General features: G+C 43.3%; 1 protein-coding gene across 1 annotated transcript in view; it reads left to right on the top strand.

Moving 5' to 3' along the window:
- The window catches only part of ZFYVE26 (zinc finger FYVE-type containing 26), a gene marked incomplete at both ends in the record, with an annotated part of 58,933 nt that overhangs the window by 16,932 nt on the left and 16,982 nt on the right, over positions 1-25,019 (top strand). The window contains 18 exons of the mRNA XM_084241185.1: positions 1,553-1,621; positions 2,001-2,146; positions 4,464-4,665; positions 6,159-6,422; positions 8,918-9,037; positions 9,122-9,286; positions 9,782-10,006; positions 11,102-11,204; positions 11,774-12,519; positions 14,569-14,765; positions 16,049-16,153; positions 17,454-17,576; positions 17,919-18,095; positions 19,435-19,681; positions 20,354-20,452; positions 20,880-21,043; positions 22,574-22,710; positions 24,625-24,656. Coding sequence (XP_084097311.1) covers positions 1,553-1,621; positions 2,001-2,146; positions 4,464-4,665; positions 6,159-6,422; positions 8,918-9,037; positions 9,122-9,286; positions 9,782-10,006; positions 11,102-11,204; positions 11,774-12,519; positions 14,569-14,765; positions 16,049-16,153; positions 17,454-17,576; positions 17,919-18,095; positions 19,435-19,681; positions 20,354-20,452; positions 20,880-21,043; positions 22,574-22,710; positions 24,625-24,656 — 3,321 coding nt within the window. The remainder of the gene's footprint in view (positions 1-1,552; positions 1,622-2,000; positions 2,147-4,463; positions 4,666-6,158; positions 6,423-8,917; positions 9,038-9,121; positions 9,287-9,781; positions 10,007-11,101; positions 11,205-11,773; positions 12,520-14,568; positions 14,766-16,048; positions 16,154-17,453; positions 17,577-17,918; positions 18,096-19,434; positions 19,682-20,353; positions 20,453-20,879; positions 21,044-22,573; positions 22,711-24,624; positions 24,657-25,019) is intronic.

Genomic DNA, 25,019 nt, shown 5'->3' with positions numbered 1-25,019 from the left:
CTACAGTAAACAACCTACATGTGTCTGTGCATATTTGTGTATATATCTATAGGATAAGACTCTAGCAGTAAAATAGCAAGGTCCTGGGTATGCATATATAGTATAACCAAATTGCCTAAAAGTAGGTGTACCACTTTGCATTCCCACCTAATATAAATGAGTGCCTGTTTATATATATATTCATCAAGAATGAGTAGTATCAGCTATTTAAATTTTTGACAATATGATCGATACAGTAATGGGGTGTCACTGTCTAATATTAATTTTAGTCTGATTGATATTGAATGTTTTTCAAATATTTCTTACCTCCACACTTATATTGACCACTTATGTTTTTCTATGAGCTATTTATTTATGTATAAGATCCATACTTTCTATTGTGTTTATCTTTCTTATTGAATTATAAGTACTTTATACATTAACCAAAATATTCTGTTTTTATGTGCTACATTCTAACTTCTGATTTTATAAATTCTTAAGGAGTATAATATAGGAGCATTATATGGTAGTATTAACTTTTTAAGTAATCAAATTTTCATTGTGTGCTGGACTTTCCAATAATTAACATAGAATCTCTAAGAGATTCCCATGTACTAACAATACTAGATATTTTGGGGGAGGAGAATGAGGTATAAACTGAAGTAAAATGAGGACTTTTGGGAATCTGTAATTACCTGCATAGATAGCATACAAAAAAACTTCAATTGCACTGAGACACTGCCAGAAAACAGAAGAAATCTCTTAGAAGGGGAGATCAGCGTAGCTTATAAAGTCAGGGAAAAGGACTTCATGAAAGAGTTGACTCAGAACTCTGAAGAATGAACAGATTAGCTAAGAGGCAACTGAGAAAGTGACCATACTGGGTAGAGTGGAGGATGCCATGAGAGAAATACAGAAAATTTCCAGGCAGACTTACTGAGGCCTTTCAGCTGCTCAATTTAATTGTTCCATATTAAAGACAGAGTTTGTTTACATTTAACCCATCCAGCCCAAGATTGTACAGTCCATCTCTCTCCTGCGCTGTCCATTCTTCCCAAACAGTGAACCAAGGAGACCCTACACTCAGCAGGCATTGGGACGCAGTTTCTCCTCCAGAGCTTTAAATATTGTGGTCTTTGGCAGACCCAGACTGATACTTCAATCTCTTACTCTTTCAAATGCCAGGATACTTTTTCTCTGTCAGAAAATCTTGTGACCCTCCTTTGCACCCTAGTGCTTCATGGTCAACATAGTTGTGAATTTATCTTTTTGGACTCTTGATAGTGCTCAATGAGCAGATGGGGTAGCTGACCCCTAGAAGTGACTTGAAAGCTCCTGAGACCCACAGGTTGGAAAACACTGGGAAAGCTACTGCCCACATGAGCTTTGTGGCCCATTAAGCCCGCCCTTCACATTTGATCTGTAGAGTTTTTTGTTTTGCTGTAGAAGGAACACAAGGTATTTCCATTATACTCTCACTCTAACTGCCCAGATCTTAGCTTACAGGCCAGTTTCTCACTTTCTACACTGTAAGAGACTAGTTGAACTTCTCTCTTCTTCCTGATACCTCCAGATGGCCGAGACAGAGGTTCCAACCCATCCCTGGAAAGTACGAGTAGTGAGCTGAGCACAAGCACTTCAGGTATGGGGTCCCAACCAGTTGCCAACTTCTAGCTGCTTTGCAATGCTTTAGGGTGGCCACATACCGTGGAGCAAAATCCTGGCATGAATAGTTCATGCCTGTGTTTAAGAAGGTTGGTTCTGCAGATGTCCAAATAGGTCTCAGCAAGGAAAAGGGCTGTTTCACTACCAGCTGAGTCACCCATCAGCAGAGAACCAGAAGTGAATACCCCAGGAAGGTAGTTGGTTTGCTCTTCAACTGAGAATAAATCAAGACCCATTTACAGATCTTTTAGAGAAGGATTTTGAGGAGATAAGACTTTGGTGGGAGGTGACAGCAGTACAGTTTTCCCTCAATTTCTATTGCTTCCTTTGTACCCCACATCCTGGTGTCTCCACAGAGGGAAGTCTGAGCACTACGTCAGGGAGGAATGAGCTGGACAGCCAAACCCTGCCCCAAAGCTCATTCATCCCCATGATGTTCTCCCCACCTGAGTCACTGCTGGCATCGTGTATCCTCCGGGGAAACTTCACAGAAGCCCATCAGGTGAGGGGAGCTTTTGTGTAGGAGCCCAAGTGTGAGCACTCTAGGCCATACTTGTCAGAGTAAAGAATGTTAAATCACCTCCTAGCTGGCTGGGACTGACCAGGCACAGATAATTATGCAACCAGGGCTACTCAGCAGCATTTGAGAGGCCACATCCAACAGGAGAAGCAGCCAGGAGGGAGTTTCCATGGGTGAAGGCCCAGTCCTCCTCAAATCTGGGGGAGATTTATGCAGATGGATCCTCGTTTTCCTAACATAAACCGTATTTCAACAAAATACTCAATTACAATCCCACCACTTCAAAACATTGAGATGTCTTTGTTTTTTACTTTCTAAGCCTTCTCTGAACATGAGTGTTTTCAAATAGTTAAAATTCCTGATGCAGGCAGGTGTTAATAATAAATAGATGCTAGTCCAATATGCAACAGGTATTGGGGGCTAACAAACTGGAACATTCATGTTGTTAGAGAAAGGCACATGGAGTAGGAATCAGACCCTCTCTTCCATATCCTCTTTGGCAAAATTGGAGTTTAATATAATGCCTGCTTGACCTACCTAATGGGAATGTTAAGAGGATTATGTACAAGCAGTGAGAAATATAAGATACCTCTAATGTTGCTTAAATTTAATAACATAAAATCCTACTTGCTACTGTAATTTTTAAATATCCTTGGTATATTTATGATTCTTGTCATAAATACATGCGTGACCAACATGTAGGTCAGAATTTTTCTTTCATGTAAGCTCATGAAGAACAAATTGAAAAGTCTAGATGATGGGATAATTGTTGTTTCACTTCCTCTAATCATTTTAGAGCCCATACTTTGGTGATAATAATTCTGACCTTTGGGCAGCTGAGGGCCCTCATTACCCTTTTTAATACCCAAATGTAGAGGAAGTCTCTTTTGTGAGCCCACTGATGCTTTTCCCCTAAGTGTCTTTATTTCTTCTTCCTTTCCTAGGGCTCTGATTTTTTTTTTTTTAACAAAATCATTATTGTTTAAACCTGGTTACAAAATATATTGTGTGTATTGTAAGAAAATACCCAAAAGGATTAACAAGAAAATATAAATACTCTTAACCCTGTTGTGCAGAACCACCAAATATTAAAGTATATTTTTTGGCAATAATTGTCCAAGGCATGTATGCCTTTATGCAGCCAAGATTGTTTTGAATCTTAAACTTGATAAAGTGCCTTTGGTACATTGTAATGTAAGTGTTTGCCTTGTAACTTATTTTGGTGACCCTGTAACAGTTTGATCAAGTAGCTGCATTTGGCCATGACCTGTTCCTCAACATTTAGATTATTTTCAACCTGAATAGTTGTTAACAAATAGTTGTAACAAATATCGCCTTTAGAATTTTGAATTATTTCCTTTAGCCTCTCTGGTGGCGCAGGGGTTAAAGTCTCAGCAATATCAAGCTATCACCAGTCACTGTGGCATGAGTTGGATCCCTGGCCAGGGAGCTAACCCACATGCTGCAGCAGGCCTCTCCTGTCTCACCCGCTGCTCCTCTTGGCGGTGTATTTCAGTAGATTGCCTGTTCTGCTCTCCATTGTATCTCTCGTGAATCCTCCCACCCTCACATACCTCTGGCCTATGCCCCAGTTCTTGCATGCATAAATAAATAAAATAAAGAAAGAATATAAACATTGTTTTCTTTTTTTTTTAAAGATTTATTTATGTATGCATACAAGAGCTGGAGTACAGGCCAGATATGTGGGGGGTGAGAGGATCCACCAGAGACAGAGTGGGGAACAGAACAGGCAGACTGACTGAAACACACTGCTGAGGGGAGCAGCGGGCGAGACAGGAGAGGTCTGCTTTGCCATGTGGGTTGCTTCCTGGCCAGCCAGGGATCAAACTCATGCTGCAGAGGCTGCGAATTGCTTCATACTGTGGTGCTCAACCCCCTGCGCCACCAGGGAGGCCCCAGTTCATTCTACCATCACCTTCTGAGGGTTTATTTTTATACTTTGTCGTTGTGATAGATGCAAAATGGTGTTAATGTTACTTAAACTCCCTAGATTATTGGTAAGGGAAAATATTTTTCATCTATGTATTAGTCATATATATTTTACCTTTTAAATGGTCCACATTTATTGTCTATTTTCAACTGGGACTTTGGTGGCTTTCTTGCTTACTTTTATGAGTTATTTCTGTATTTGAGCTCTCCTAATATCTAGTGGTCTTCCAGCCCTAAAAAGTGGGTGTCTTACAGTCATCATCTAACAATTGGCGATATCTCATGTCTCTAGACGTGCCCCAACTCCGTGGGCCCACCGCAACGCACTCTCCTTCCTTTCCTGTGACAGGTGGTGTTCACGTTCAACCTGAAGTCGTCACCCAGCTCAGGGGAGCTAATGTTCATGGAGCGCTACCAGGAAGTGATTCAGGAACTGGCCCGTGTGGAGCACAAGATTGAAAATCAGAGCTCAGAGGGGGGCAGCAGCACCATCCGCAGAACAGGCAGTGGCCGCTCAACTCTACAGGCCATTGGCAGTGCTGCAGCAGCAGGTCAGGCTTCCCTTTGCCCACACAGGGGGTAGAGGTAGCCGGGAGGAAGTCTCATCATGAAGGTGAACAGAATCCAGGGCAGAACAGTAGTGACCTTGAGGTACAGCAATGCTGACACATCAGAGTCATTTTCTAGGTGTGCCTAAACCTCCCTGACTCCGTGATCCTCTTCCTGCCACTCAAGCTATTCCTTTAAGCCTGTCTATGTGATTTAAACAAAGGTCGTGAATACTGTTCCACCATGTGTTTTGATGACCATGATCTTGGACTTCAGAAAATGGCTAGGAGTTTCTTTTCCTCCCATATAGTTATGCAGGGATAAACCATATTATTTCTTTTCCATAAAGTGAAGAAGACCTATGATCTGGGATTCATAGATCTCAATTCCTATCCTTGGCTGCACTTCCAAAAAAAAAAATTATACTTTATTCATGCTTGAAAGTGAGATCTTACCCCCATTTCACTTTTCTCACTGATCTGGAATTTATAGGGAATTTATATTAAATTTAAATTTACTGTCTATTTAAAAGAATGTATGCAACTCTTTTTTGTGTTTAATGTAAATGGACTCTTAAAAAAGTACTGTTTTCTACCACTCTTTTTTAGTTTTGTATTTAAGAGCTTTTCCATTTAGCACACACATATTTACTTCCTTCCTTCTTAGCCTACTTTTAAATCCCATTTGAAAGTCCTAATTCCTCTTGACTATTTTGAGTTTCTCTTGGTCTTCCTTCCTGTGCCATTGTTTTGATGCCAAAAGACATAATGATGGTGCTAATATGCATAGGTGATCCTGTATAGAAGAATCTCAAACATTTTTTAATTCTTTTTTTTTTAATTTTTTTATTTTATTTTTTTTATAGAGACATGTTTTATTTATTTATTTATTTGTTTGTTTGATGGTTTGTTTATACATGCACTGGGTACAGTCAGAAGCACGGGAGGGTGAGAGAATTCACCAGAGCCAGAGCAGGGAACAGAGCAGGCAGAAGGACCGAAGTACACTGCTGAGGGGAGCAGCGGGTGGCAGGAGAGGTCTGCTTGCCATGTGGGACCCTCCTCCGGTGGCCGGGGAGCAGCCGGGGATCGAACCGGAGCCACAGAGGCCGCGGGCAGCTTCGCAACCCAGCGCTCAACCACTGCGCCACCGGGAAGGCCCACAAACATTTTTTAATTCTTTTTTATTATTAAAGTAATATTGGCTTATAACATGAAGTTTCAGGTGTACTTGATTCTAAATTAGTGTCTGTATTTATTACATTAAGTTCACCCCTGAAAGTCTAATTTGTATGTACAATTGACCCCTCTTACCTGCTTTCCCCATCCCCTGCCTCCTTGCCTTCTGGTAACCACTAATAGGTCTTATAGTCTAAAGGTTTATTTTGTTTTGTTTAGTTCCTTTGTCTCAAACATTTTTTATGTAAATTATTTAATTAAAGTGTAATTCAAATCATTTTAACCTTATGCTTTTTACTCCACTATGGGGTGTCCAGGGATGGTATTTTACTCCATCTCTGATGTGACTGACAAGCTGCTTAGCACCTCTGGAGACCCCATCCCCACACTCCAGGAGGACTTCTGGATAAACGGTACCCTGGTGGAGTCCACTGCTCCCCTGAGAGAGGTTCTGGAAGACCTCAGTCCCCCCGCCATGGCTGCATTTGACCTAGCTTGCTGTCAGTGCCAGCTCTGGAAAACCTGCAAGCAGCTCCTGGAGACGGCCGAACGGCGTCTGAACAACAGCCTTGAGAGCCGGGGTGAGTGTGCCTCTTTAGCGCTAGCCCCTCATTCTCAACTAAGGAGCTGGTTTTTGGACCTGCTTGATAAATTAATTGTATAAGAAGAAATCAGTTGTTGAGGGAGGTGGGACAGGGAGAAGGATTATTCATTCATTTCCTTAGGCCCAATCTGATGACATAGTCTGTTGAGGGTCTTACTTTCTGATTAGATTTAGCAATCATTCAGGGAAATTCTTTTCTGGCTTATAGATAAATTCAAGGAAGAAATGTATATTCAAAAATGGTGTAAGTAGAATTTGTGCCTTTAGATTGCATGTCCCCTCCTGTCCTAAGATCTGACACAGTCTTGAGTTTGTAATCCAAGGTAAGAGAAAATGTCATGGATCAGTTACAGAAGGATGGTACCTCAAGGTTAATAATGCCCCAGAATGTATATGTGAAATTCTTACAGGAATCAAATATATGAAGGTGGAAAACATGAAAACAGAAGTAGGCAAAATTCTACCCCCACCTATCCTTGATCTACACACTGAATGTTAGTGAGGGAGGAAAAAGAATGTCCTCTCACCTACTAAAGATAGAGCTTCCATATGATCCAGCAATTCCACTCCTAGGTATTTACCCAAATGACACAGAAACATTAATTCCAAAGGGCACCTGCATCCCTACGTTTATAGCAGCACTATTTACAGTAGCTAAGCTTTGGAAACAACCCAAATGCCCAAAAATAGATGACTGGATCAAGAGGATGTGGTACATATACGCAATGGAATATTACTCAGCAATCAAAAAAGATAAACACATGCAGTTTGCAGCAACATGGATGGAGCTAGAAGGGATCATGCTCAGCCAAGTAAGTCAGAAAAAGAAAAATACCAGATGGTCTCACTCATAGCAGGAATTTAGAAAACCTAAATAAGGGACCAGGAAAAAGACTAATTAATACAAAGTAAAAGTCAAAATCAACAAGCAACTATAAATCAGAGACACACTACCGGGTGGGGAGGGGCAGGGAGAGGAAGGATTAGGGTCAAAATAAAGGGGGGTGCAATTGTATGGGGAATATAACCAAAATGAAAATGCATACATTGTGCAAAGATGAAAAATGATGTAAAAATTATATAAAGTAAAATATTTTAAAAGATTGATGAAAGAGAAAAAAAATAAAAACTCAAATATGAACAGAAAAAAAAAAAAAGAATGTTCTCTCGTGATGGCAAGGAGTGATGACTATTTGTGAAATGACAAGTCACCCCCAGGCTCAATGATTCACTATGAGGACTCAGCACTTAGCAAGTAGTCATACTCCCAATCTAAGATCTATTCCAGCAAGGATACAGAGCAAAATTGGTAAAGTCTGGAGGAAACCAGATACAAGCTTCCAAGAGTCCTCTCCTTGTGGAGTCACACAGCACATGCTTAATTCCTCCAGCAATGAGTTGTGATGACACGAGTGAAGTGTTGTCTACAGGGTAGCTCATTAGAGATCAAGTACCCCAGGTCTTCTCAGACCTTCAGTGTCTTATAAACTTGAGCCGAAGAATCAAATGAGATGTAAGTGCCAGATTCCTACTGGAGTCCACCAAGCAAACATTGCATGACATTCAGTCTGGTTGAAGTGAGTAGGATGAGCTAGCAGTTTCTAGCTATACCTGCCCAGTGTGGACCAAAATTATAGTCTCCAAGAAAGAAAGCAAGCAGGTTTCCACCATCAGCCACATTGCACAAATAATTTAGGCCCACTGAGCCATTCTCATCATTTAGGGACAGTTTTATATCAATATAGAAACCACTTACCATTCAGATTTGCAAATACCAGCCAAGAGCCAATCTTAAAAATGGTTTTTCTAGATAGCAGTTGTGGGCCTACTATGTTAATTCTTTTTTGCACATCTCTCTGAATCACTTTTGAGCTATTAGTTAAAAAGTCTTTTAATGTTCACATAATCCTTCTAAGAAAGTATACCTTAACATGCACAATACTGTTTTTATTGACCAATTCCCCGTCCCTCATCTAGTACTTAGGAGATAATACTCAAACATTAGTTGGTTGAAATGGTTTTATGTCAATCAAGTCGGAATTAATTTAGCATCTACTGTGTTTACAGATTATCCCAAGTATATGGGGGTATAGGAGAAGTATAGAAGTAATCTGTCCACAAGTCTATTATCTGGTTAGGGAGTCAAAATACCATTTAAAGCAATTAGAGAAGGCAGGTATGAGCTCAGCTCAAGTCATCCAAGGCAAATCCATAAGAAGTGCTTGGGACAACAGTTTCATAAGAGTTTCAAAAATTCAGGGTCTGCAGCTGTTGATAGCAGAGGAATTTGCTGGAATAGCCCTCGGACCTCAAGCATGGATAAGCCAGGTATTCTGGTCATCACCCACATTGGCACAGCATACATTTCCTCCAAGTTACCGCAAAACTATCACAACTTTCTTGGAAAGTTTTATCAGTCTTTGAAAGCCCCTTATTTTTATCTGCATCCCATCTTTCTTCATCTGTTTCCAGGTCAACGGCTAGACCATCTTCTTGTCAAATCTGATGGCATTCGAGGTTTCCCAGTTGTTCTTCAGCAAATCACTAAGATTCTCAATTATCCACTTACATCAGTCGGGCAAACTAAATCAGGTGAGTTGCTTTCTTCCTTTTGTTTCTCTTGGAGTCTGAAGGTTAGCTCAGTTTTCACTTTTCCCTCTCATTTGCTTTCCCTAGAGGGTGTAGAAGAAAAAGGAGGGTGTCCTCCACGCTGCAGCATTGCTGAGCTTCTTCAGATGTGCTGGCCCAGCCTAACTGAAGATTGTGTTACCAGCCAAACGACCCTCTCTCAGCAGCTTGATCAGGTCCTGCAGTCACTGAGAGAGGCGCTAGAGTGGCAAGGTATGGTATGGACTCACTGCATGGGAGTAGGTAAGAGCTGAGCCAGGAAGAGAACTAGGACACCAGAATGGGCTCCACCTATGCTCTAGGTAGTCAGGGCATGCCTGAGAACTAATTCCACCTGTCTCCCTTCCTCTCCAGTGAAGGGGTGCCTAACTCTCCCTTAGTTGATACATGTTGAGAAATGTATCCAGAAGGTACTCCTTAACCCTTCCCTAAAAGATGGCTGTGCTCTTCACAAAGTTTTCCACCCCAGAAACAGAAATAGTATTATCCACCCTGATTTCTTCTAACACAGAGCCTTTCTGACTTTGAGAATCACTTGTACAGTCAACCACATTGGGATTGTATGGCTGCCCTTTGAGTGAGTACCTAGGCTATAGGATGCCCCCTGCAGTGTGCAGAGGCCAGCTCACATATTATTTTGGACAATGACCCAAAGCTGGGTGTACAGACTAAAGCTGACATCACTTCTTTTGCTGGAACTCCTCTCAGAACCCCGGAGTACTCCACTCTCCTCCCTGGTAGAGCAAGTGGCCCAGAAAGCTCCAGAAGCAGAGACCCACCCAGTATATGTCCAGACTCAGCTCCTCCAAAAGAACCTGGGCAGAGAGACTACATGGGCAGTAGGCAGCGGGCAGACGGACTACATGGGCACCTTCTTCAGTTACTGCAGCACCCTGGCTGCTGTTCTCCTCCGCAGTTTGAGCTCGGAGCATGGTAAGTAGCCGGCAAAAGGAATGGGAATCATGATTGGCCTTTGAGGATGTGAGGCAAGGAAGAGGAATGATATTTGATTAAGAGGTTCTAAGGACTCTACATGTGTAAGGGCCTCCTCTCTTTTTTATCAATCTTTTTTTTTTATTTATTATTTATGCATACAAGAGCTGAGTTGTAGGTCAGAGGTGCAGGGGACTGAGAGGATTCCCCAGAGACATAGTGGGGAGCAGAACAGGCAGATCTACCAAAACATACTGTTGAGGGGAGCAGCAGGCCAGACAGGCGAGGTCTGCTGCACCATGTGGGCCAGCTCCCTGGCTGGGGATTGAACTCGTGCCACAGTGGCTGCTGACAGCTTCATAGTGCTGAGACTTGACTCCTTGTGCCACCAGTGAGGGCCTCCTCTCTTATTTGTCTTTTTTCTTCATCTGTTTCTCCCCAATGGGACTGCTCAGTAAATTGTGATTGAGCAGAGGAATTAAGTCTGATATAAGGGCCAGATTCCTACTAGAGTCCACAGAGCAGATGTAGCATGACATTCAGTCTGGTTGAAGCAAGTAGGATGAGCTAGCAGCTTGTAGCCAGACCTGCTCTCAGACATCTTTCTGTGGTTGGAAGTCTTTTTTTTAATTTATTTATGCATACAAGAGCTGGGGTACAGGCCAGAGATGTGAGGGGGTGAGAGGACCCACCAGAGACAGAGTGGGGAACAGAACAGGCAGACTGACTGAAATACACTGCTGAGGGGAGCAGAGAGCGAGACAGGAGAGGTCTGCTTCTCCATGTGGGTTGCTCCCTGGCCAGCCGGGGATCAAACTCATGCTGCAGAGGCTGCAGACTGCTTCATGGTGTGGTGCTTAACCCCTTGCGCCACCAGGGAGGCCCTGTGGTTGGAAGTCTTTAGAGCAATGGTAAGGTATGGATGAACTTGCAGTCAGGGACATGTGGAAAATACTTATTACATAGAAAACATCCACAAAAGTGCTGTGAATGTAATCTTTATTTTGACACTGATTTTTTTATTGATACTGGAAAATGGGTTTAACTGTTGGCAGTAAGTGATATAAACAAAGGTCACTATTTTTACTTTTTCAGATCACGCAAAGGTCAAGGTAGGAAATCCCTTTGTTCTTCTGCAACAGAGTCCTTCCCAACTGGTGTCTCACCTCCTGCTTGAGAGACAAGTCCCCCCAGACAGGTAGGAGTCAAGCGTGGGCCTCCCTAATGTTTTATCACGGAAAGCAAGGCTCAGGGCTGTGCTTAGATTCAGTACAGAGTGGGAATTTCTTGCAGACTTTTTCTGTAATTTGCATGTGCTCTTCTATAGCTACATTAAATTCAACATGCATCATTTCTTGCTTTCTCATTTCTACCTCTAATGATTATATTGCAAGTTTAAAATTAAGGGGTGAATCATCTCTTAAGAATAAGAAAAAATCCAAAAATTTGATAACACATTAATTGACTAGGCTGTAGGAAAACAAGCCTTCTCCTAGACTGCTGGTAGAATATAAATCAGTACAGCCTTGTGAGAAGGCAATTTATCAATATGTCTTTCTATAAAGAGAGATGAACAGATGGCCCCATGTTATTAACTAAAACAGCAGCAAGGGGCAGAGCACTATGTCTAATAGGCTACCTTTGGTGTAAGAGAAAATGCAAGAGCCTGCACTTATATTTACTTGAATAAACATAAAGAAATGCTGAGATTGGGTCATGGGGCTGATGCATTCAGACTTTACATGCCCTCTATTTCTCTCCCTCCAGGGTGGCAGCCCTTCTGACCCAAGAGGGGCTGAGTCTAAGTGTGCCACAGGTCATCGTCAACTGCTGCTGTGCGCCCCTGGCCCTCTGCTCTTCCCAGCAAAACCAGCAGACATCATCCCTTCTGACCCACCTGGGCACCCTGGCCCAGCGGCACACCTCCCACTGCCTGGAGGACCTCCCTCTTTCTACACCGACCTCGCCAAATCCAACTGAGAATCCCACATTGGAGAAAAAGCCTCTCTCTTCCCCAAGGGATTCATCACCCCCAGCCCTCACCTCCTCTGCCTTGGCCTTTCTTAAGTCCTGCTCGAAGCTTCTGGCTACAGTAGCCTGTCTGAGGGCTTCCCGAGGAGCAAAGGTCACCAAGCCCAGCTTGTCATGGAAAGAACTTCGTGGCCACAGGGAGGTAACTCTGAATGCAGAGCAGATAGCCCAGGAGTGTGAGCACCTTCTGGAACAGTTCCCCAGGCTTGAGGCCGCTCTCCTTGCTGCCTGGGAACCCCTACGAGGGCCCTCTGAGCAAGGACAAAGTCTGGCACGGAGTCTCTGTGGCCGGTCCTGTCTCTCTACTGTCCTTCTGGGCCTGCATTCTCCCAATGCCCTGGATGTGCTCACCGAGGCCTTCGAGGAAGCCCTAGTGGCCAAAGATTGGCCCCGGGCCCTTCAGCTCACTGAAGTGTATGGACGAGAAGTGGATGACTTGAGCAGCGTAAAAGATGCCATCCTGAGCTGCGCTGCAGCATGTGGTGAGCACAGAGCCTCCCCTCCCCCTCTTACAGCGGTAATAATGTAGCATTCACTAATGGCACAGTGCTTTTGACCCTCACATCACTCTAGAGATGGGGGCCACCATGATCTCATGATATTGAGAGGAGATGGAGGCTCAGGAAGAGGAAATTTGCCCAGAATAGGGGCTTAGAACTCAACTCAGCTAACTTTAGAACATGTGCTCATAAACATTCTCAACCCTGCATGTCACAATCACTGTAAAATGCTATAAACTGTAATTATCTGGCCCCCAGCCCCATAGACCAGGATGGGTCTCAGACAAGTGTTTTGTTTTGTTTTTTTTTTTTAAAGACTGACTTATGCATACAGATGTGCAGATGTTGGGGGGGTGGTGAGAGAATCACCAGAGACAGAGCGGGGAGCAGAACAGGCAGATCTACTGAAATACACTGCTGAGGGGAGCAGCAGGCGAGACAGGAGAGGTCTGCTGTGCCATGTGGGTTAGCTCCCTGGCTGGGGATGGAACTCATGCTTCAGTGGCTGCCGATAGCTTCATAGTGCTGAGATTTAACCCCTTGCACCACCAGGGAGGACCAAGTATTTATTGAAAAAGAGGAATCAGCAAGATATTTCCTATAACGGGCTTTGTAAGTCTTACAGTCTCCATTGCAACTACTCATCTCTGCCAGTACAGCATGAAAGCAGCCATAGCTGATACATTAAAAAAATAAGCATAGCTATAGCCTGAAAAAACTTAACCTATAAAAAACAGACTGTGTGCCTGTTTGACAACCTCTGTTTTAAAAGCTCAAATTTAAATTGTAACCAGCCTGAGAGCAATGACCTGCAGCATCCCACTAGGGGGAGCAGGAGGCAGGCATGCTCTCAAGGGAATGACTTCTAAGTAGCAGGTGTTGGCTTCCTTGTTGGAAAGAGAAAATCCCTCCTTGAGAAGGTGGAGAAATCCACTGACTGGCTGACTGTGCAGAGTGTGTTTTTTAGCTTTGTGAAATGGGTGTGGGACACAGATCTGCTAATTAATGATGACAGAGGATATCAAGGGAGTAAAACTAGTTTAACTGTAATAACTTTTTTTTGTATTTATTTATGCATACAAGAACTGGGGTACAGGTCAGAGGTACCGGGGGTGAGAGGATTCACCAGAGACAGAGTGGGGAACAGAACAGGCAGATTGACTGAAATACACTGCTGAGGGGAGCAGCAGGTGAGTTAGGAGAGGTCTGCTGCGCCATGTGGTTCACCTCCCTGACCAGGGATCAAACTCATGCTGCAGTGGCTGTGGGCAGCTTCACAGTCCTGAGACTCAACTCCTTGCACCACCAGGGAGGCCTACCGTAATACTTACATCTGCCACAGATGGTAATCGCAGGGAAAACAAGAACTGGGGTAAGAGACTGTAAGACTAGCCACTAGCCAGTTGAGTCTGAAACTGTGCCCTGTGGGCCACATGCCAAAACTTAGCTCCAGCTGGTCTTCTGTCTTGTCTTCCTTCCTTCCTTCCTTTCTTACTTCATTTTCTTTCTCTCATTTCTCCTTCCCTTCTGTCCCTTCTGATTCAATCTCATGTCTATGATCAATTTTGCATAGAGAAACATAACAATTGTGTCATTGATGGTTTCAAGTGGAGAAATTTGTTAAAATCAGGTGTATTTTAAGGATCCTTCACACTCCTATTTTATGAAAGTGAAAAAACCCTTCTCTTAAGAAGTAAGCTGGGCCTTCCTGGTGGTACAAGGAGTTCAGTCTCAGCAATATCAAGCTATCAGCAGCCACTGCCGATTCCTGACCAGGTAGCTGACCCACCTGATACAGCAGACCTCTCTTGTATCACCCACTGCTCCCCTCAGCAGTGTATTTCAGTATATCCACCTGTTCTGCTCCCTACTCTGTCTCTAGTGAATCCTCTCACCCCCCATACCTCTGGCCTACACTCCTGTTCTTATATGAATAAATAAAAATAAATCTTTAAAAAAAAAAAGTAAGCTGAACTCTTGAGTTCTCCCAGTGCCAGCCTTGCAATCTCTGGGCATCTTTTTGTCTTGTAGACAAAGAAGGTTGGCAATACCTCTTTCCTGTGAAGGATGCATCTTTGAGAAGTAGGTTGACCCTACAGTTTGTGGACAGATGGCCCCTGGAGTCGTGCCTGGAGATCCTGGCCTACTGCATCTCAGACACAGCTGTGCAAGATGGACTGAAGTGTGAGCTACAGAGAAAGCTGGCAGAGCTGCGGGTATATCAGAAGGTATGGGCCTGCCTCCAAGAGAAAGGCCGAGACTTCTCACCATATTACAAGCCTACCATGTTTTCACGTGATTGTTGATCTTTAAGAAATAGAAAATCAGGTCTTGCTTTTGCTGTTTCTGGTTTCTCTTCTTATTGGAACAAGGAGAAGATTCTAACAGGTTCCTATTTTACTTACTCCTATAACTTTAAATACATACATATATATAGAGAGAGAGAGAAAGAGAGAGAGAGAGAGAGCAAGAATGAAAACAATGACAAAATCATATTGGAATGATGCTTTATAGTCCACAAAGGCTTTTCACATGAGTGTTGTGTGTGCTTTATGACTAGTGTGTATCTTTTTTTTTTTTTAATATTTATTTATACAAGCACTGGGTACAGTCAGAAGCGCGGGAGGGTGAGAGAATTCACCAGAGCCAGAGCAGAGAGTAGAACAGCCAGAGTGATGAAGTACACTGCTGAGGGGAGCACTGGGCGGCAGGATAGGTCTGTGCGCCATATGGGACCCTCGCCCGGCAGCCAGGGATTGAATCGGTGCTGCAGAGGCTGTGGGCAGCTTCACAACCCAGCGCTCAACCGCTGCACCACCAAGGAGGCCCTAGTGTGTATCTTTTAAAGAGACACACTAGTTTTATATTTCAGCTAAATTTCAAGAGCAATTTTGCAAAGAATGCATGAATGTGGCAATTAAAAAAGTGGAAAATTCTTGTGAGATATATGTTATTTTTAATTGCAAACGGCTCAGGGAGATAGATTTAGGTGATGCACTTATATAACAAGTATATAATATATGCTATATTTTCCATGTGTACTTGGAACCAGAGCACAAAGCCCCAGGAGCAAAAGTAAAACTGGCAGGTGAAAAAGATTTTTTTCCATTCTTCCTCAGCCATTTTCATGCAGAGCCCCCCAGATTGTATAAAATGCTGCATGAAAGAGCATTTAAGCCAAAAGAAAATCTTGGGTAAAGTTTTGACATGGAGGGGCAGGGAACATGTGATCTCAAAAAGGTGAACAACCTGAGAATTGTCCTCCCAAGCAAAAGACCCCATCCTGGCCTCCCCACTCAGCCTTTACTCCTTGGTGATAGCTCAGATAGGTTCATTCACCTCTACAAATAATCTTTGCCCCCATTGCTCTAATTCCTCCTTTCTTGGCAAGTGCTAATAGCCCAACTTGCAGCAGCAACCTAGAGATGGCCCATGCCTAGAAACTGCAATGACTTGCTCTTGTAGAGAGAAGCTACAGTGTGGTTTGACAGCTTTCCCTGTCTTTCCTTAGATTCTAGGTTTGCAGGCAAGCCCAGTGTGGTGTAACTGGCAGACACTGAGGAAATGTTGTGTTGAGGACCCATCAACTGTCATGAACATGATTCTAGAAGCAAAGGTATCATTTTCTTCGTGATATTCCCCTTCCCTCTCTTTTCATTGTTGCAGCCCCTTGGTTGAGTAGACCCCTTTCCACATTTCAGTGTCTACATTTTTTAATATGTACATTTATTTTCTGTTTTGTGTACATGAAATTTATGAATATTCAGAGAAGTATAGAGATGACTGGAGTTGATGATTTTGTACTATCACCCTTGTGTTCATGCGTGAAGTTTTCTACGCTGCATGCCCTGGGTGCGGGAGTGTATCCTAGCAGCAGGATGTCTGTGTCATCAGTCATGAGCACCCTCACCTCTCCTGAGATGTTACTCAGTTGCTTCTCACAACTGTTGTCCCATTTATACTCCCACTTGCAATTCTTGTCAGTCCATATTGCCAACTTTTGGTATTGTCCAACTTTTTACTTCCTGCCAATGGTATCTCATTATTTTATTTCTTTTGTTTCAGTTTGGTTTTTGTTTCAAATTATGTTTCTTGAGTTAAAGCAGATTTACATTGTTGTATCTGCTTTGGGGGTTATAGGATTAAATCCCTGCAAATGTATATTTTCATATCCTGCTCATCACCAACCAGTGCCCCAACAATCCTCTACCATGTTTCACAGGGCTCCTTACCTTCCCAATGCCCACCTTGCCACCTTCCCCTTCTGGTTGCCTCAGTTTTACAGTCAGATGTTAAGAGTATATTATTGGCTTGGTTTTGACTGTTATGTTTCTTTGTATTCCACATATGAGTGAGACCATGCAGTATTTGTCTTTCGTCTTCTAACTTATTTTGCTTAGCATTATCCTCTTCAGTTCCATTCATATTGTTACAAATAACACTAGTTCATCCTTTCTTATAGCTGAGTAGTATTCCATTGTATATATACATATACCACATTTTTATGATCTATATCTCTGTCCTTGGACACTTAGGATGTTTCTGTAACTTAGCTGTTGTAAATAGGGCTGCAGTGAACACCAGAGTGCATATATCCCTTCAAATTAGTGTTTTTGTATTCTTTGGGTGGATATTTCAGAATGCAGTTGCTGGGTCATATGGTAGATCCATTTTTAATATTTTGGGAACCTCCATACTGTTTTCCGTAGAGATAGGAAAATTATATCAGTCACAGTCAGTCTGCTTTGGCTGTTTTTGTGACTTTCCTTGCCATTCTCGTCCTCTGTGATCCCACTTTAGTCTCATAGTCAAGTTCCCATCACCACTTCCAAACTTTCCGGGGGCTTTTGCAGACAGAAGAGGCAAAAGTAGCACAGCCAATAATTTTCAAGGACTGACGGAGTGTTTCCTTCCAGGAGTACGGGCTATGTGAGGAATGGGGCTGCCTGTACCCCATTCCAAGAGAACATCTAATCAACCTACATCAAAGGCATCTTCTCTACCTTCTAGAAACAGGAGATCATGAAAAGGCACTGCAAGTAAGCTTCCAACTCTTCCCGTTTTTCTTTGTGGAGGAACAAGGTCAAATCAGATGGCTTTGTTCAAGCTGAATCCCATGAACACATTTACAGTCTCAGATCTGCCCTTTCATGTCTCTCAGGAGCCAGTTGTCGTCATCTTGAGCAGAACGTACCTAACCCTAGTTACATGCCAAGCCACCATTTGTGAATGCCAAGCTGCCATTTCATCATAGGGATGATGAAAGAATGAGTGCAAAGGAGTTTGTCCAAAATGAAAAAAATCTAAATGTTCCTTTCTCAAGGCTGGACTGTGTTCTTCTACAGACCTCACCTTTCTCGTCAATCTTTCTTCTGCAACAGCTCCTGCGAAGAATTCCAGACCCTACCATGTGCCTTGAGGTGACAGAGCAGTCCCTTGACCAACACCCTACCTTGGCCACATCTCATTTCTTGGCCAACTACCTCACCACCCACTTCTATGGGGAACTGAGTGCCATCCGGCACCATGAAATCCAGGCATTGTACATGGGATCCAAGGTAAGAAGGAAAAGGGCTGTGGAAGGCACACCTGAGGAAAAAAATGCCAGCCCTTGCTCCCTCCTCAGGCCTTGCTCTTTCCTTGGCTCTTCTTCCAGGATCTGTCGTCCTGAGTTTCTTAGGCCTTGTCGTTGCCTTACTGAACTGCCTCCTAAATGAATTTTACCTGGTTCTTAAAGTTCTCTTCTGCTTTCCAGGGCATTTGCTATATCAATGCTTCTTAATTTGACCATGTCTTAGAGTTATCTGGACTTGCCAAAAATAACAGTAATTGATTGCAGCCCCAATCAACTAAAACAATCTTGTGGGACAAAGCGTGGCTATCTCCAAAGGGATTCTGACGTGACTTAAAACTATTGCTTAAAAAATTCCTCTGTGCTAATGGAAAATTGTTAGTTGTGATGACATAATAGTTCCTAATCTTTGATGTATAACATTGGAGATGCTAATAGAAGAAAGTATAAGCTATTAATAAATAAAGTAATCCAGAGAAGAGGAGTTTGGGGAGACATGGCGCCTTTTGACACTCTTAATGATTCTGATTGGCTGCTGTATATACTGCCCCACAAATGGAACAAGTGCAGGGTGGAGGGGGTAATAAATATGACCACTGGTTTTGTCACTAAGAGTTCAACTATGTAAAATGTTCCTAAAAAAGATATACTTTTTTTTTTTTTTTTTTTGCTTTTTGATGCACTAAATGGAGGAATCTTTGAAAACTGGCAATAAGCAGAGCCAGTGAACATACTTCTAGCCTAATGATAACGACCTGTAGAAGGAGTTTAGATTTACCTGTAGGTAATGGAAGATGCCAGGTGTAGGAAGTCAACTGACATCACCTATATTGCTCTATCTAATAAAGCCTCAAATGGACAGAACTGTAGCTTGAAAGATCAAGCAGCATTCATCCATGTCTAGAGGGTCTAGGCCAGGATTCAGGAAACGACCTGTCCTCAGCCTGCCTTTGTAAATTGGGTTTCACTGGAACACAGCCATGTACAGTGTTCATTTATAGCTTGCCTGTGGCTGCTGCTATGCTACATTGGCAGAACTGAGTAGATGGAACAGGGACCTTATGGCCCGTAAAGCCAAAAACATTTACTATCTGACCCACTACTTTCTGAACCCTGGTCTAAGTGATGGTACTTGATTCTTCTTGACTGATACCTGGGAGATTAGGTAGGCGTCCCACCTTACTACCCAAAAGACTACTGGCCAGTTTCAGAAGTTAGCCATGGGCTTTTTGGCCCTTGTGTCCTTCCTCTTCCCAGTAAGAATTTTGACTTCTTTTGGAAATTTGTGTACTTTTTTTTATACTCTGAATCTATACCACAAACAGGTTCTGCTGACACTGCCTGAGCAGCACCGGGCCAGCTATTCCCACCTGTCCACTAACCCCCTGCTCATGTTGGAGCAGTTGCTCATGAACATGAAAGTGGATTGGGCCACTGTGGCTGTGCAGACCCTGCACCAGCTGCTGGCCAGCCAGGAGATTGGCTTCACCATGGACGAAGTCGACTTGCTACTTTCCAGATATGCAGAGAAAGCCTTGGACTTCCCGTACCCTCTGAGGGAGAAACGATCAGGTCAGTGCCAACATCCTAGTTGTGGGTTCTCCACGAGAAGCAACACCATGCTGCATCCTGAAATTTAATTCCTCCTCTTTTTCTTTACTTTGAGTTGATGGATGGAGAATGAAAGGAATATAAGTCAAGAGAAATAGCACTTTATTATACAGCAGACACCTTGGTCTTGGAGGAAGTAACAGACTAGCCAAAATTAAAGCCACTGGCTGCATAATGACATAAAGGAAAGGTTTGGGGAAAACCAAGCCTGCAGTCCAGTGTTGGAGCAATGGGTCCTTAACAGACCCTGGCTCTATTTCCAGGGTCAGATCTGCTATCACTGGTATGTGAGCTCACTCAGCCTCTTCTACAATCAAGAAAATGAAATAATGGCTGATGTTCCCTGCCAGCTACCCTTTGGGACTATCATTTACATGTCTTCCCCTTCCCTCTGAGCATTTTTAGGTTTATTTGAAAAAAATCTCATAGTTTTCTTTTTTGAGGAGTTTAAAAAGCATGCTTGCTATTGTCATAGAAGTTCCTCTGTTCTGCCTTTGACACCTAGTGGAATCATGCATGGGGTGACATTCAACAAAGTCAGCAGGGTGGGCTTTGAAGTACTCGGTGTCTAGCATAGTGAGGAAAGATGCTTAGGATAGAGTGATATTTTGTCAGCATTTTCCTTCTCTCCAGATTCTGTGAGTCACCTCCAGGAAATAGTCAGTCAGGCTTCAGACCTCGAAACCCTGTCTAGATCACCATCAACAGAGTTTGCTTCTGCTGCTGCTCCTGGTAAGGACCATTTTGAGAATTAGCTGTCTTTCGTTCAGTCTGGCTCTGTTCTGACTTTCTGATTCTTTCAGTCTCTTTTCCCATTTCCAGTTACAACATTTTTTTTTTTTAAGATTTATTTATTTATGCATACAAGACCTGGGGTTCAGGCCAGAGGTATGGGGGGTGGGGTGAGAGGACTTACCAGAGACAGAGTGGGGAACAGAGAAGGCAGACTGGCTGAGGTACACTGCTGAGGGGAGCAGCGGGTGAGTAGGAGAGGTCTGCTGTGCCATGTGGGTAGCTCCCTGGCCAGGGGCTTGAACTCGAGCTGCAGTGGCTGCAGAGAGCTTCATAGGTTGCGTCTTAACCCCTTGCACTACCAGGGAGGCCCAATTAGCTGCACTGTTCATTATCTTTTATTCCAACTTCTGGCCTTGACTCCCAGGTGTCTCCATTGTGCATTCCCCCATTTTGAGGGAGAGGAGCTTCTTGCCAAGCCAGCCCTCACTGGAGTTTGTACCCCCTGCAACACCTCCTGCCAGGCATCAGTGGGTACCAGATGAGACGGAGAGCATCTGCATGGTCTGCTGCAGGGAGCACTTTACCATGGTGAGTGCATAGGGCTCCAGCTTTACCTGCAGGTTAAATGAAAGAAAAACTCTAGTTCACAAGCCCAAGTTTCTAGTCATCCCCAAGAGGGTAGTTGGTATTTTCAGGACTTCCACATGTAAGACTTTGGGTTTATTTTTGACATAACCAGAGTATATTTTCTGGTGGTAGGCAACCTTCAAGTAACCTTAAATTAGAAAATATTTGTTGTTCTCATGGAACAACTAAAAAGAAGTAGAGTGGAATAGCAGAAGTCACCAAGCATCAGGAGATCCTGTGTCTGGGTCCCCTGTCTTTCACAATAGCCCTGGTGACCTGGTGACAGTCATGTGTGCTGACTCTGAGGACAGAGAACTGGGGTCCTAATCCCAGCTCGGCTTTTTTACTAGCTGATTGCCTCATTGAGGCAATCCGTTCCAATCACTCACTGTGAATGATTTTTCCACTTCTGGGCTAACCAAATTGTTAGAACAAACTACCACATGTCCTGACTAACATATTAATCCACTGCTGATGAAAATGATTATGTAATTTCTCTTTCCTTCTCATTTGTAAAAAAAAATAGAATATTTTTGTCAACCTCTTCTAATAAAATGAGGCCGTACTTGTAAAAGCACTTTGAAAAAGGAAACTCATCATTATCAGCGCCATGGAGAAATGTGAGCCACATAAGCTGAGAAAGTCACTTCTTCCCTATTCTTTTTGCTATGTCAACACATGGTGCCTCCACAGACAGGTGGAACTTGTCAGGAGCTATTGCAAAACAGTCCATGACTGGAGTACCTTTATCCATCAGTTGTGAATTATCATTAAATGTCAGCCTCTTGAAGGCAAGGACCAGTGTTTTGGTTTTTTGAAATATTTATTTATTTAGTAGAGGAACTGGGGTGTAGGCCAGAAGTGCAGGGGGTGAGAGGATTCAGCAGAGACAGACAGTAGGGAACAGAACAGGCCGATCTACTAAAATACACTGCTGAGGGGAGAAGCAGGTGAGACAGGGAAGGTCTGCTGTGCTATATGTGGGTTAGCTTACTGGCTGGGGATCACACTCAGGCTGTGGAGGTGATAGCGCTGAGTCTTTTTTTTTTTTTAAATAATAAATTTTATTTTTATATTCCCCCCTACAATTGCAAACGCCCCATTCTGAACCCAATCCTTCCCCTCCCGCCCCCCACCCCCCAAAAAGTGTCTCTGGTTCATAGTTTTCTGTTGATTTTGATTTTCACTTTCTTATATTCATTTTCCTGGTCCCTTATTTAAGTTCTCTAGATTCCTGCTATGAGTGAGACCATCCGGTATTTTTCTTTTTCTTTTTGGCTTATTTCGCTGAGCATGATCCCTTCCAGGATAGCGCTGAGTCTTAACCCCTAGGCCACCAGGGAGGCTGCCCAAGACCAGTGTTTTGTTGTTTGTTTTTTTTTTTTCAATAGAGGTCCAAGCACCTAGTATTCTCACTAAGCTACAGTTGGGACACTCACAGTTCCAGCATCCTCACCTTCTCTTCCTTCTCTTCCCAATGGCGCTCCTCAGTTTAATAGGCGTCATCATTGTCGCCGCTGTGGCCGGCTAGTGTGCAATTCCTGCTCCACTAAGAAAATGGCGGTGGAAGGCTGCAGAGAGAACCCTGCCCGCGTGTGCGACCAGTGCTATAATTACTACAACAAAGAGTGAGTGTCCCACAAAAGGGCTGCTACTATTTTGGATCGCTGAACCCTCCCCCAGGTCCTTACACTCCTAGGAATTGGATTGTGGAAGCACTTCAAATGTAAAACAATTACAGGAAGTTTTAACTGACTTTCACACTGAACTGTCACTAATTCTACAGTGAACTGGTTGTAGACTGACTTTGATCACAGAAACTAAGAAAGGAAGCAAGTTCAATGCTCTTACACATTCTAAGAGCAAGACAGTTCTTCAGTCCTTCTGAGACCCCTGCTCTTAGTTCTCCAACTTCACCTGTGTTCTAGAAACTCTTGTTTCAGTTGGTCCCAGCTGGTTTTGGAGGGACATGTTCATACTTGCTGAATGTTTGCTCTCTTGCATCAGCTCTAATCTAGCTAGTAATCCTGGTTTGTAACCCACAGTTAGGAGAGCCCCCACTTTCCCACATGCAGTTCACCTGATGATAAATTTCAGGAATTGCCCCGACCTCTGACAAAACAGATCGAGACTGTATTTGCTGTTTTAGTGTTGCTCAGCTTTCTCCATGACTTGTAGCAGCAGAGGAGGGTGAAACTAAGACTCCTACAACATCTGGCAATATGAACCAGAGCAGCTATCCAAAAGCAAAATTGCTTTATTCTTCATGCTTTCTTTACAGACTTACTAGATTTTCCATTCTTTTCAACATCTCAATGTTTTTATATTTAATATGAATATTTTTTGCCATTATTTACTAAGATGATTACTGGTCTCATGAGAAGGAAGATGTGATGTGCTTATTCTACAGTTTATTTCTACAGTTTCAGTGACCCTAACATATCACTCGCTCCCTTGGGGTGTGAAACAGAAGAATTACCCATTTACCATACTGCTGAGATTTGAAATGAGCACTTAGTATTGCCGAGGATTCCTTTAGTCAACAATCACTGAGCAATAATCACTATACCCTCAAGAAACTCCCCATTTGTTGGGGAGACTGCCAACAAACAGACCACAAAGCTATTGACTAAGAGCAATAGTGAAAGTACACACAGTTTAATCTGATGATCATGAAGGTTTTCTGGAGATGTGGCTCCCAGACTGAGGATGAGAAGTTAGTAGGAAAAGAAACTAAAACAGAGCATGCACAGAATGGGGAATAAGAATGTAAAGGTAGAGACAGGTGAAAATTGTGAGTTGTTTGAGGAAGTGTATGGGCAGGTGATGGGTCAGAGTTCTAGCTGGCAAATCTTGGACTTAGGTGCTGTCAGCTTAGCCAGAGGAATTAGGCAATGGCACAAAGATTTGGGGCTTGCTCTTGGGCAACACGGACTGGGTTGACCAGCAGGCTTCCCTTCCAGCTATAGACTTGGTCTCTCACTTGCAGCATTGGGACTTAGTGCCTGATGGCACCATCTGAAGTCGATCAGGGCTAGTGGCAGGGCCGTGCGGGACTTTCATGGGCTGAGCACAGGTCATGAGTGGCAGGAGATGTTCTCAAGAAGGCCAGGCCAGGTCATAGGGACTTGTCTTCTGAACTATAGAGAAGGAATATTTTTACCCTGAGGAAATGCCAAAGCATTTTAAGGTAGCTAAAGGTGCTCAAGTTTGCATTTCTGAGAGCTTGCTATAGCTGCCAAGTAGAAAATAGGCTGACAGACCAAGTAGACCAATGGCGGAGGTATAGCAATGACTCCAAAATTAAATGATGGGGGCCCTCTCTAAAGCAGGGATGAAAAGAGAGATGGGGACATTTAAAGAGGTATATACAAGATGAAGTGAACAATGCATGGTGAGTGAGTGCTTGTGGCCAGGGAGGGGGAGAAAACAGTTGTGGTGGATTCCCTGATATCTAGCCCAACTAACAGAGATGCTATACACCTAACTCAAAACAAAGAGGAGGAGGATTCAGGCATTTCAATTTTCTTCTCTCTTTCCAGTGTGTCAGATGAGAGTCCGGGACAAGCAGAAGGTAAGGCTGAACCACATTCCCTGTGATTCTTTGTTTATATATTCAGGTTGACCCTCCCTTTAGTGTATCAGCTGCCACTGATATCCTCATTGGCAACTCAATCCAACTTGTTGATTAAAGACAATTCTCAGCATTTCAGCTGTTTCCCATAAAGTTTATCATCTCTTAGTCTACCATACTGGCCCTTTAGCTTCCAGCACTGAGAAAGTCAACACCCAAGCAGTTTTTTTTTCAACGACCCAAGAATTTGGCCCCTAAATTCTAGTGGGTAGTTTTCTTTCCCCCAGGCTCCCCTTTACCACCTTTCTACCTCATACTGCTCCCTCTTTCCCCAGGATCATCACAATCAATAGTTTGGCCTGT

This window comes from Talpa europaea, assembly GCF_964194135.1.
Source record: "Talpa europaea genome assembly, chromosome: 8".
NCBI lineage: Eukaryota > Metazoa > Chordata > Mammalia > Eulipotyphla > Talpidae > Talpa > Talpa europaea.
Note: the sequence above shows the minus strand (reverse complement) of the source record. Positions and strands in the feature narration are given on the sequence as shown.